We start from the raw sequence: 13,312 nt of genomic DNA on the forward strand, positions 1-13,312 counted from the left end.
TGAACATAATGCTTTATGGACACTGTTTTACTGTTGGAATAGCTACCATATAATTGTTCCCTAGTGAGCTAGTATTTGCCTATCTATAATTTCCATACAATCTCAGTTCTCGTCTCTAAAGCCAGAATGCTCCACTCTAATTGTACCTCAGAATTACTCAGGAAAACATTTTTTAAATAGCAAGCCTTTTAACCTCAATGTTATGAGTACTGTTATATCCTCCCATTATATATACACAGGCTTTTTTTGTACTTTCTACACTCAAGTGCATTATAATAATCCCTATATAACTAAGCTATATAGACACTTTCTCCTTTCCTTCAAGATTTGCATCCCTATCAGAATTTCAAGCGGCTTGGAAATCTGTTAATTGAGTTACATCCTTAGCCTGGCAATAGAAATCACACTTGTGTTTGTAGAATTTCTGAAACTATAAACTCACAACATTCTTTTTCTTTTTTAGGAATCAGCAAACTTTTTCCATGAAGGATCAGAGAGTATGTAAGATTCTGTAAGCCTCCGTTGCAATGAATCAACAATGCTATTGGGCACAAAAAACAATGCTATTGGGCACATGTAAACAGAAGAAACAATACATTTTTATAAAAATGATGGAAAATAGGCATCATTATCATTCTTTTTGTATTTACTCTCCTTTTTTTTTCTTTTTCAGTTTTATTAGCTAATACATTAATGAATGGGCATTGCAGGGTCCCAATAAGGCTTTATTTTCATAACAGGTAGCTAATAGGCTAATAGTTTCCCAACCCCTGGTTTATATTATTAATCATAACTCATCTTAGATTTGTCACCTCCATGTTACAATAGATATATTCATTATATATATATATATGCATTATACATATGTAATATATATAATCAGTTAATCAGAACTTGACATAAGTATTAGTTTGGCTGCTTCCCTTAAGAAAAAGAAAACAGTCAGGGTCATTCCAATATCCCCAAAGCTCAACACAACAAATGTACTTCTAAGAATTCATTCTGAAGAAAAGAAATGCACGAAAATGCATATAGAAGCAAAAATGCACATATAAGGTTGTTTACTTAAACATTGTATTAAAGAACTGGAAACATTTTAACAGGCTTTTAAAAAATTTTTTTGGACTATTTATCCTATAAACTTTATTCAGAAGAACTGAAAATAGAAAGATAGTAATATTTTCCCAAGTATAAAAAGTTAGCTTTGAAACAATGCATACTGCTGTAACACTTAAGGGAAACACTTAGAAGTATTTCTTAAAGAATTAACAATGGAAACATCTGAGTTATTTGTTATCTTGGGTAACATTTTACATTATGCATTCTCTTCACTAAGCTTCTTAAGTTCTTAATTTAAGGAAAATTACTATGAAGGAAAATTTCTGCTAGTCTCACAAGTCCAGCAGAGTTGGTTAGATTAGCATTCACTGCTGTTGCATCAACACAGATCCTCATAACAACCATAGCTATTGAAATGCTTTTGTACATTATTTGGTTTAACCTGTAAGAATCCTGTGTGGTGGGCAAGGATTTCTCTAATTAAATATTCAGTTATTTCCAAGGTGCTTTCATAGTCTTAAAGTTGCAATGGAGATGTAAGGGTCATTCTTAATTAAAAATTTTTCAAGAATTTATTTAAAAGTTCTCTTTTAGTATGGAAATTTCTATCCTTCATAGATTCCATCTTTTTTACTAAAGAATGTGTGCTTAATACCTAAAAATTACATTCCTTGATCAATTCAGTAATTAAATGGCATCAGTGAAGAGAATCTTACCCTAAGAAAACAGTCACACGAATTTCTTTTTTGGTCCTTGAGATTGTCTTCAATGTGGTAATTTCTGCATCAAACCAAAATCCTCTATTACTAGGACTTTCTACATTGTAATTAACCATTACCACATCACCGACGTTTAGCTCATTCCATTTCAAAGTAGTTCTAGCTCGTGGTCGAAGATCCTTGACGTTTATTTCTACAGTACCACTTTCTGGATATCTGAGGAGAGAAAAAGAATAATCATAGAACACTGCTTATGATTATCACCAATGAAGACTAAAATTATATGTAACATATATAAAAACCTAATCATCATATTCTTAATGGCACTTAAATGATACTTATTCCTAATTTTGAATGCCAGAATAAATAACTCTTGCTAAAGTGTTAGTAAGACATTCTTTGCTACCTTGGGAGAAGAATGAGAGTAGGGGCAAAATAAAAAACCTAAGTTCTTTTTGCTCCACATTTTCTTAACCCAAGTTTAAAAATTAGCTTAATAAAAGACTAGATGCTTACCTCTTCCTAAACTTGGAACCAGTTTATCAAGTTCTGCCATCTGCTTTAATGCATAATAAGAACATAAACCTAGTACATTTTCAATGGCCTCCATTTTTCCAGGAAGAGAAAGATTAAGATTCTAGTTCTTACGTGTGGCTAGCTCCTTAGTAATGATAAAACAAGCCAACAAACAAAAAAACACGAAACACAAAACAATCCTGGAATTTTATATGTATCACAAAGTAGAACCACATGAAAGAATTCTAGCAAAGTCTTCATTTTATCTGAATTTCTCAAGGTAAGCTTAATAAACCTAAACCTGGCCTGATACTAAAGCTTTAGAAGATTGTTGAATTTTTGGCCTGACATCTGGTATCAACAGGCCAAAGGTAGCAAAATAACAGTCCACAGTGGTTTCTCTAAAATTAAGATCTGTCACCTTCATGTATTGCTTGGGAATAGAGGGACAAGGAAATGAGTAATGTCTGGTTCCTGCTTTTGGCAAGCTCAAACCTACTGGGGTAGGCTGAAGTACTATAGCAGTGGTTCTCAAACTAGTGTTTCTATCTGGGAACATGGTACAAATGCAGACTCAGGTTCCACTTCTGATCTGAGTCAGAAAATCCAGGGATGAGGCCCAGCAATCTATTTTCACAAATCTCAGTAATTCTAAAGGACTCAAGTTTGATAACCTACTGTGCTAAAGACACACAAGAAGAATTAAATATCATACCCCTGTGTGACAGCATTAATAAGGTAGAGACTAAGAGAACAGACTGTTAACCCTTAACCAACTGAATGACCTACTCAAAGTGTGGGTGTGAAGTTGGAAGCAGCTCTAGCAGCTAGCCTTGGATCTTCTAAATCAAACAAGTACTACGGTGGCCTAGGACTCTCACAGTGTATCTAATTCATTTAGAATCAATGGTTATTAACTGACTAATTTAATCAAGTTTCTTCAAATTTTAGTTAATTGGGGGGAAAAAAATCTCAGGATTAGCAAGGGACCTCAGAGGATCTGATCCATTTACCCTGTCACTGCCACAATTTTTACCACAAGCCTCCTAGATAACCATCCAACCTCTGCTCAGAAAGTAAGTGATGTGAGGGCAGTTTCAACCCTAGGAAGAGCCATCTGACCTTCACATAGGTCTGACATAGAAAAGAGAATATACTTGATACTGGATCAAAGATAAGCTTCGCAACTCCTTCCATGTTTAAGTTCCATCAAGAAATCTGTACACTCTCTCCACGAAAGAACTAATACTTGACAATCTAAAGGTCCGTGCTACCCTCTCTTCTAAGTAAAAACATTTTAAATAAATACCCTTCAACTTGTGTAAGCTTTTGAATCCTTTATCACCCTGGTGTCTTTACTCAAAATATATTCTATTTTTAGCTTGCCTGGGTTTAAATTCCGTTTCAGCTTCTTGCTGTGTATCCCTGAGAAAGTAAATTTCTCTATTTTAGTTTCTCCATTACTCTCTCTCTCATACATGTAAAATATACCTAGTGGTAACTAACTGTACCTCATATGGTTGTTTTGAGAACTAAAATGAGAAGACTTGTAACTAGATATTTAGGGCTTTTCTAACTCTAAAACTGAATGTTTCCTGACTCAACATTCTCAAGGCCAACATTCTCAAGGCCATTTAATCTCAAGGATTAAAAAAACTATTCTTTTAGATGAGATTTTTTTCTGAGCTGTAATGTGATAATTATATTTCTGACATCATGACATGACCATGTATTTCTGCATGTTTAATACAGTAAAAAAGCATATTTCACTGGCAAAAAGTTCTCTATTTGCCTCAGTTTGTCAAAATTAGATACCAAGAATGAAAATACTTCAAAATAGAGAACCTGAATCAAGTTTTAAAATTATATATAAAAACATGCTTATTGGAGATAAGTCAAAATAAATCATTCCTCACATCAAAACAAACAAATTTAAGCTATGTTTGTCCTGAAACTAAATGTACATGGTTTCAGAACAGAATTTTATGGTAGAGTATATGGACAGATAATTTTTATGCACAAAGTGTCTAAAAGTAAGCCATGAAAATGAAGTATACTTTTTTCTAATGCTACTCAAAGAGAAGTCAGTTGCTATATAAAATGACAAACATGGAAGGGACCCATAAAACTACTCTTACTAAAGTCAAGAACATGCCTAGGCTCAAGTATCACTATTATTCTTTTCCTGGGCATCTTCATCTACACATATCTTAACATCACATAGAGTGATGGCTCAAAAGCTCCAATCTAACCCCAATTTTTCTTTTCACATTCATACATCCAACTACATCTCTAACTGATGTATCAGGAACAACTCAAATTCAAGAAACTTTTCCATCCCATAATGTGCTGATGCTCAATATTCTCTATAGGAAATTTTTCATATTCCCAGAAACTAGGAGTTATCCCCCTTGTACTATACTGTTAATACCTTCGTGTAACTGTACCCCCCTAGCGAAGGCCTGCATTTCTCTGAGACTACTGTCAAGGCTCGACACATCTCCCTATCTTTATGATTAGGATTACACCTTAGATTCCACCATACTTTTGCCAAAGATTCTAAAAACATAGATCTACTTAAAACATTGTGAAGTTTGATAACAATCTGTTCATAGGTTGTGGGGAAACAGGCATTCTCATACATTGCTAATGGGAATACCAAGTGGCACTGTCTCCTTGTAGAAGGGAATTTAGCAATACCCTGCAAAACTGGCTATATATTTACCATATGATCCAGGAATTCCACTTCGAGGAATCCATCACAAACATAACAAAACCCCATGGAGAAACACATACACAAGGCTGTTTATAGCCACACTCTGGAACATCAGGGCTAGAAACAATCTAATGTCCGTAATAGAAAACTACTTAATATATATGCTACGATTATATAACAGAATATTATGCTCCTATAAAAAGGAATATGGTATCTGTTCTGGAAAGATACATTAACACAAAAAGACCCAAGATGCAAACAGCATAGTGTGTTACTTTCTACCCAGTGTGTGTGGAAATATATATTTGTATATGTACATATAGAGGTGTGTATGTATGTGTGAGTGTATATGTAATTATACATACACACTTATATTTTGAGACAGAATGATAAACCAAAACTAATATAGTTACAACAAAAAGGTAAAAAAAATAGGGTAGAAGGAACCAAGATGGACACTGTTCTGGAGATTTACCTATAGAACCATATAATGATTCACATGATTATAAAACAAAACTTACAAAGTATGAGAAATTCCTAAAAGCCAAAAGCACAATGAAAAAAGTCACTTAACTACAGAGAAAAACTATTACAAGTGACTTGAAAATACACTATATTAACTGTACATCTGTAATGGAGCTACAATTATTTACTAAGGACATGAAGTAAAACACATAACAAGTTTTCACTAATCGTATTGTTTGCATTAGCACTGTTAGCCTGAAACTACCATATAAGTAGAATAAAGCCTAACAACGGTGGCATTATTAGGTACTGTAATTTTCAAGGTTAGAGAAAAAATTATACAAGGTTAGAAATGAAATTATAATCCTTTAACTCAAAGTTTAACTGGAAATATCAATACAAACATTTCCTAGCTGCGTCCAATGTGAAGACATAGAAACACAAGCAAAACAAACGTCAACGAACAGCCGACTATACGCTCTAACAGGAAAGAACTAGGGCCCCTTGAAGAAACAGTGGAATCCAGGCTTGGCAGCAAATAGAAGAGCCTGGGACATCCTACTGTACCCAAACCCAAAGAAACCCTCAAAAAACCATTATGTCAGGTTCAACTTGAAGGAGCCTCCCCAGGCCAGGGATGAGACAATATGGGCACCAAAAAGAACTAAGGTATATGAAAGTAAGTATTAAAATCCATTATTCCATAATGGTACTTTGTAAAAATCTCCCTGGCCAACCTTTGAAGGATGCTAGTGAATTTACTCATCCTGAACACTGAAAAAGTTAAATAATCAATAGTTTACCCTACCTTTCATATACAGAACAACTGGTTGTTAAGGATAATTTTTTATGAAAGAATTATAGCTAATAAATGAAAGAAAGAATTTGTCACCATTTTTACTGCATTTAATGCAACAGTGGATCTAGGTAAAGTTTTACAGCTGCTAAAACCATCAAAAGCTGGCAACAAATTTCACAATGGATGGATCAGGCTGACAGCACCCAAACGTTACCACAGAAACACAAAGGTATTACATGTCTCCCAATGATATGCAATAGGTAAAAAAATACAATCTCTCAACTAGTCTTATCAAATAACAGAATTTAAATCCAATCAGGCCTCTAAGTACAATGAGCTCTCCTTACTCCATGGTTCTGCATCAGTAGATTCAACCAACTACTGATTGAAAATATTTGGGAAAAAAATTCTAGAAAGTTCCAAAAAGAAAAACTTGAATTTGCCAGGCTCCAGCAACTATTTATACAGCAGTTACATTGCATTTATAACTATTTACAAAGAATTTACATTGTATTAGATATTATAAGTATTCTAGAGATAATTTTAATCATATGAGAGAAGGTACATAGGTTTTATGCAAACACGCCATCTTATTCAAGGGACTTGAGCATCTGTGGATTTTGGTATGTGTGGGGGTCCTGGAACCAATCCCCCATGGATACTGAGGGACAACTGTATAAACTTTCAGGAAATGAGCACTAACAGAGGAATATGCTAAATTCCCCTACAGAGATGTCATCAGTAACATTCAGACTGTGGGAAAACTGAATCAACTTGCTCTTGTCTTGTACAAATAAATACCAAGAAAAAAGTAAGGGGAATTTGTGGGTTCAGTCTTAACCTATCAACTACATGCAATGAGTAGACCTTGATTTTGATCCTTATCTGAACACCCCAAGTAAGTTTTTTACAAAGACAATTAAAGACATCGATATTTACTGGTTATTCGATTTTCGGAAATCATTATGAATTTCATGTGTCATTTGTTGTTGTTTTTTTTTTTAATGTGTTAGGGTCCTCAAAACCACCTCAGATTCAGTGACTTGCTAGGGGAACTCACAGGAAAATATATAGTTGCTCCCATGGCTATGATTCACTACAGTGAAAAGACACAAAGCAAAACCAGCAAAGGAAAAAGGCCAACGAGGTGACATTCAGAGGGAAACCAGGTGCAAGTTCAAGGAGTCTTCTCCCAGTGGAGTCATACAAGATGTACTTAATTCCTCCAGCAACAAATTGACAACATGTGTGAAATATTATCTATCAGCGATGTAAAGAATGCTCAAGATTTTTATTAGGGATTGGTCACTCAATGTCTAGCACATACCAAAATTCCAGACTCCCAGAGGCAGGAGTTCAGCATAAACATACTGTTTACACGGTTTAGGCACAGTGAACCTTTTTTTTTTTTTTTCAATTGGGGAATAATGAGAATCCTCCTGAAAACTAAGTTTCCAAACACCTAACGGTCAACTAAACACAGACCTTTCAGAGACTAATAAATATCAGGTCTGATACGTTAGCTCTTTTCTGCACATTTTAAAAACAATCCTTTCAGGGGGGAGGGCATAGCTCAGTGGTAGAGCGCATGCCTAGCATGCATGAGATGCTGGGTTCAATCCCCAGTACTTTCGTTAAAGAAAAAAAAAAACCTAATTACCTCCCACCAACAACAATACATAAAATTTAAAACAAAACTGAAGAAAAACAATCCTTTTAGCTCTTCTGTCTGTTGGATTTTCTGAGAAGATGTCAAGATGAAGATGAACCTATGAAAGATAGGGAGAAAGGGTAGGTAGGATTAGGTAGCAAAAGCCCTTAGATGATGATGCTGGTCTGTCACTTTGAAAGGAGAGGGAAGAAGAGTTATGTAGGGAAGGCATCACAGTGTAGTACAACTCTGACAAAGTCTTTGCCCCAGAACTTCACCATTACATTGACAAAGACTGACCATGAGCTCCCCAAATGGGCCCAAGTGCTAGGCCCCAGAACTCCTGCCACACTTTGTCACAGGCTGGAGAATGCCAGGAAAGAGCGTGGCTTTGGCTCAAACACTGTGACAGATCTCCCAAATGCTGTGGCTAAAATTTATTAGATAACTGCATTCATTCCTTGTAGCAAGTTATTTCTTGGAGATCTGAGGAGTGTGCCCACCATAGCTCGTGAAAGCCATTTCTGGTTGAAATGATGTAAAGTTGCGACTTGCTTTAAAATAATCCAGTGGTGCTTGAGGATGCTGGCACATGGCGAACAAGGTTGTCTAAAAATTCATAATGGTTGAAGCTAAGTGATGAGTTCATTATATTTTCTCTCAACCTCTGCATAAATTCAAAGATTTCTACAATAAAAATAAAATGCCTTGTGGTTCAAGTTAAAATCCAAACAAAAGGTTATTGGGCTCTTGCCACTTTTAGAAGTTTCCCACAAGTGTACAAAAGTGAAAAAGTTAACATTCAAGACTTACAATGAGGACAAGCAATGAAGTTATATCCTATTCCCCAGATATAACCATTTTCAACTCTCAGCTGTTTCTTTTAAGTAACATGTTTATACATTGCTTTTTACTTTAAACTGTTATTTTACCCATCCCTCATGCACAGTTCATTTGCTTCCATCCTCCTCTTCCTTATAATTGTTGGGACTGCTCTAAGTGTTAACATATTAACAACTCTTAAGATAGAGGTAGGCACTATTCATCTTTTTACAGATGAGGCACGGAAGTTATTAGGACAGTAGGAGGCAGCAGAAACTCTGACCATCTGGTTCTAGACCCATACTTTTGCAAGGATTGACAAACTTTCTTGCTGTTAAGCACATTATAAAAACAGCTGTTTGTAAAAATCAGTATTTTTTCCACATGTTGAGTAAATAAGTGTTCACAGCTAAATAATAGAGTATGATTTAATTACATGTCCTCTCTTCCATAGCTTTGTTTTCCACTGAGTGCTTAACTTTTCTTTCTGGTTGCTGCATGCTCAGTTTTCTATGTACCTATCATTAATTATCTCCATTCTGCCACAGTTAAAGCTCTTCTACATTCAGACATTTCAGGTACTCTACTAATCTTTTGGATTTTAAAACATCTGTTAGAGACCTCTGTCCTACTCTAATCTGGGAAGCTTGCTCTTTAGGCCTAGATCTGTTCCACAGCTGTCATGCTGACATCTCCTTTCATTACTTCCTATGTTGAATTCTGTTTCCTGAATATCACTTTTTCTCTTTCTTGGTTTAAACCTTGAGTAGGGTGGAAGCAATTAAAATGTTCTTTTATATTAATGAACCAAACCTCTTGTTCTCAGTTTTATTCCATGTCTATTTCCAAAGTACCTGGTAAATCCTCAGCCTTCCAAAGTTTCTTCAATACCAGTTTACTTGCTTGTTGTTGGCTTCTCATCCTGTGGTTTCAGCTTTTTCTGGCCTGGTAAGTTAGTTATCTTTTATCCATTAGCTTCTTACCTTTCAAAATTTTGTTGCTTTCTCGTCTCTCTTACTTGTATCATTTTTTGTCCTTGGGGGCTATGCATTTATTCTTTTATTGTCTTCTAGGAAGGTTTAAGAAGGAGTGGAGACAAACATGCATCTTTATCTGCCATACTTAACTGGAAATCTTGAAATTCACCTTTATTTTCATTCCTTACTAATTACACACCATATACCTCCTACACTCCAGCTATACTAACCTACCCTCCTTATTTCCTACTTACTTATCTTTGGTATCCAGCTGTTCTCCTTCAAGAATACAGAAGTATCTTCTCTACCTTGTATTCTCAGAGCTTTTGATATATGCACACCTAGCTTTTAAGAGTGTCTATCACAGTACTCTTACACTGTGGAACAGCAACTTTTCATTGAGAAGCAGGCACCATGTTCAAATTTTATTGTATTTGGGATATACCAGGCCCACAAATGTTTGGAAACATGCAGCTCATTAAATAGAAAAATCTGCTTTTATATATAACTAAAGCTCTTAATAAATTATGACCACTGTATTTCAAAACAATCTCCTTGATTCTGCTCTCTTCTTCTTCCTGAGAAGCCTTAATCTACATAGGCAAGTGGGAACCAAGAACTCTATACAGAGCTCAGAGAAAGGCTTTCAAAGATTATGTTTTTAGTGTTCTTAAAAAGAAGAAACTTGTAGTCAGCTCAACTCTTAATTATACTAGTACTCAAGAAAGTCTTTAAGTATAGGCAGTCTCCAACACAGAATTCCCTGCCTCCCATTAGGTCTGGTTGAAGATAGCCACTACAAATTGGTCAGCATTTGCACTGAGAAACTGTGCAGGAGACTGTATGAAACATTTTGTGAAGTGCTGGAAGTTTGAAGAGTTTCTAAAACAGGGCTCAACATATCCCCAGAGACCTGAAGTAGAGAGGTGCCAATGTATCAAGACTAATTTTACATACACAGTACCACAAGCCAACACATACCTTCCGGAAGGATGAGACTAGGGTCCTCTTTTTCTCTTATACTATATGACCTACTGTTCTCAGAACCTTAAGTCAAGGTATTATTTTAACATAGGTATAAGAAATTATTCTAGTTAGCTACTTTGCATCTTTGAAAGTTTAGAAACACTTTGGTGTTATAAAGTCTATATACTCAGATAAGCCTTAAATACCTCTAAGCTTGTTTTCCCAGTGACATTTTCATTGCTCCAGATATACTTCAGTTATCTTCTAGAGCTATCTTTCAGAGTATATGCTTTTGATTATCCTAAACTATGTGACATCTTAGCAAAAACCAATTTTGTTTTCAATTGACAAAACACTCACTCAGTAAAGCCTGCAGAATTAAGTTTCAGGGAAATTGATTAAGTATTATTTTTAAAATAGGTTTATTATAAAATAGTAAAACTGCATTTCCTTAGGTGACTCATAAGCTAACTAATAATTTTAAAAGACAAACTGTACTTAGCTAACTAATATCCCCAAAAACTTTCTTCAGAGCATGGATTTCTGGGGTTGATATGCTTAAATAAGATTCATCGGGAGGCATGTTCTAGTTTAGCACATTTTTAATGTCATACCACGTGTAAAAAGAAAGCATTTCTTATTCTAATAAATATCATTACCAAGTTTCACACCTTAAATGTGAAGCCTACTGACAGACAATAAAGAACAACTTATTTAAAACTGCTAAAAGTAGGACTTTTATATTAAATGGAAATAAATCTCTTGTTGAATACATTAACAATGGTGTTTAACTGTTCTGATAATAGAAACAATATAACTTGGTGTTACTTAAGAGTACTTACCAAAACATAACCTGGCTTTATTAATAAATGGAAAGCAGAAAGTTTGATTGATGCTTATTACTGGGTACTTTTCAAGGTTATTAGGGGGTAAAAACAAGGTCAAGTAGATATTCACAGGTGAGGAGATTAAAGCTGAAAGAGTTCAAACAAAACAAAGCAAAAAACAAACCAAAGACCTGGAATTCAAACCAAATTCTGATTCTAATTCCTGAAACTATACAGCCTGTAAGAAAACCAATGCTCTGTATCCTTAATAGGCTCCTGGGGTACCTGCTTAAAAAGCAGGTTCCTGGGCTCTATTCTAGACCCATCCAATGCAAGAAGTGGTGGTGGGCTTTGGTGTTCCTAGGAATCTGCATTATAAACACCTTGACTTGGTGAATCCGCAGTGTTGCTTTTTGAGAAATACTAAAGTAGAGGAATGATGTATAAAGTTGAAAAGGTGAAATCAACTGATAACTGTAGTCATTTATCTAAGCACTAAGTGATCTTTTAACATAAGAGCACAATAAGGTCAAAGACCATTTTCTGCACTCCTTTTGACTATCATCCATTCAAAACTGCAAGTCACAGAAACAGGAAATACTCCAAGTCTTTGGCAAACATGTCAGTAACAACCGAAAGACAATGGGGCAGACTAATCACTGCACCAGGGTTCTAAAACTAAACCACTCATTATGGCTCCCTAATCAAGATCAACATGATACTCTGACTTGATTAAAAAAAAATTCTTACTCCCTTTCTGCCATCAAAACCCAGAAATCATTACTTTTTGACATTGCACAAATGGGACTCCTTTAGAAATAGATTCCTGTATCAGTACATTCAAGAAAATCAGTTTTGTTACTTTATAGAAAAACAGCTACTTTTAACCTAAAAATACCACATGATTTTATTCAGAATTGGCTCACTGACTTCTATCTGCAGTAGCCATAATTAAGGCTACTCAAAAGCAAGCACAACAGGCTTAGAATAGCTCAAAAAATCTTAAAAGAACGCTGGGAGCAATGAGAACATTATCCCAAGATGTCTGCCAGATAAGCTTTTAATTATACCCTCGCATAAATTACCCTCCAAGTCCTAAGTGATGCTATGACATTTCCATTTGATCTCAACCCCATGGTAGAACCTTGACAGTGAGTTAAAAGGAGCAGTTTAACCTATTTGGTTTAAAAATTTCTTTGAATACTAATGAGCTTTGAATTTTCCTTACAGAAAAAGGCACACAGGTGTTTTTATGTTTATTGGTTTAAGGATTCTGTTCTGCGAAAGCATCATAACTTGAGACATAAAATTTTTAAGTTATGTAATCATTTAATAATATTTTATATATATTAAAATATTTTATCATGTTTCTTTCAAAATGAGAGGTAGTATGGGAGGTAGGTTATAAGTATGTCCTTTTCTGAATCTGGGTTATGTAACTTAACTTGTTGTTCAGTACTGGGTAAGTTACTTAACCTCTCTAAATCTCAAGCTATTCCTACTTTACACATAAAAAAGTATCTACTTCACTCATTTTTAAAAAGAGGATTACATGAGATAATCCAGGTGAAGTACTTGTATAGCGCCTGGCATGTAGTGTTATTTTAACAAAAGAATTATTGAACCATGCTTTAAAAAGGTCACTTCAGATTAATTTACTAAAAAGTCAAAATAAAAGAATCTTTGTTTCTGAGGTAAACTTACATTTCTATTTTAAATGTGAACACTAGAGCATGGTAGATCATACTGTAATTTTCATGTCATTATGAAAAACGCTTCACATTTATGTTTAAAA

The 13,312-nt window shown here is 34.9% G+C and overlaps 1 protein-coding gene across 2 annotated transcripts in view; it reads right to left on the minus strand.

The window, feature by feature from the left end:
• Nucleotides 1-13,312, minus strand: part of UHRF2 (ubiquitin like with PHD and ring finger domains 2) — a 78,763-nt gene that overhangs the window by 38,263 nt on the left and 27,188 nt on the right. For both annotated transcript variants that reach the window (XM_072959472.1, XM_006208155.3), the window contains exon 4: nt 1,776-1,994. In XM_072959472.1, the coding sequence (XP_072815573.1) occupies nt 1,776-1,994 (219 nt within the window). The remainder of the gene's footprint in view (nt 1-1,775; nt 1,995-13,312) is intronic.

Source organism: Vicugna pacos, chromosome 4 (assembly GCF_048564905.1).
Source record: "Vicugna pacos chromosome 4, VicPac4, whole genome shotgun sequence".
Classification (NCBI taxonomy): Eukaryota; Metazoa; Chordata; class Mammalia; order Artiodactyla; family Camelidae; genus Vicugna; species Vicugna pacos.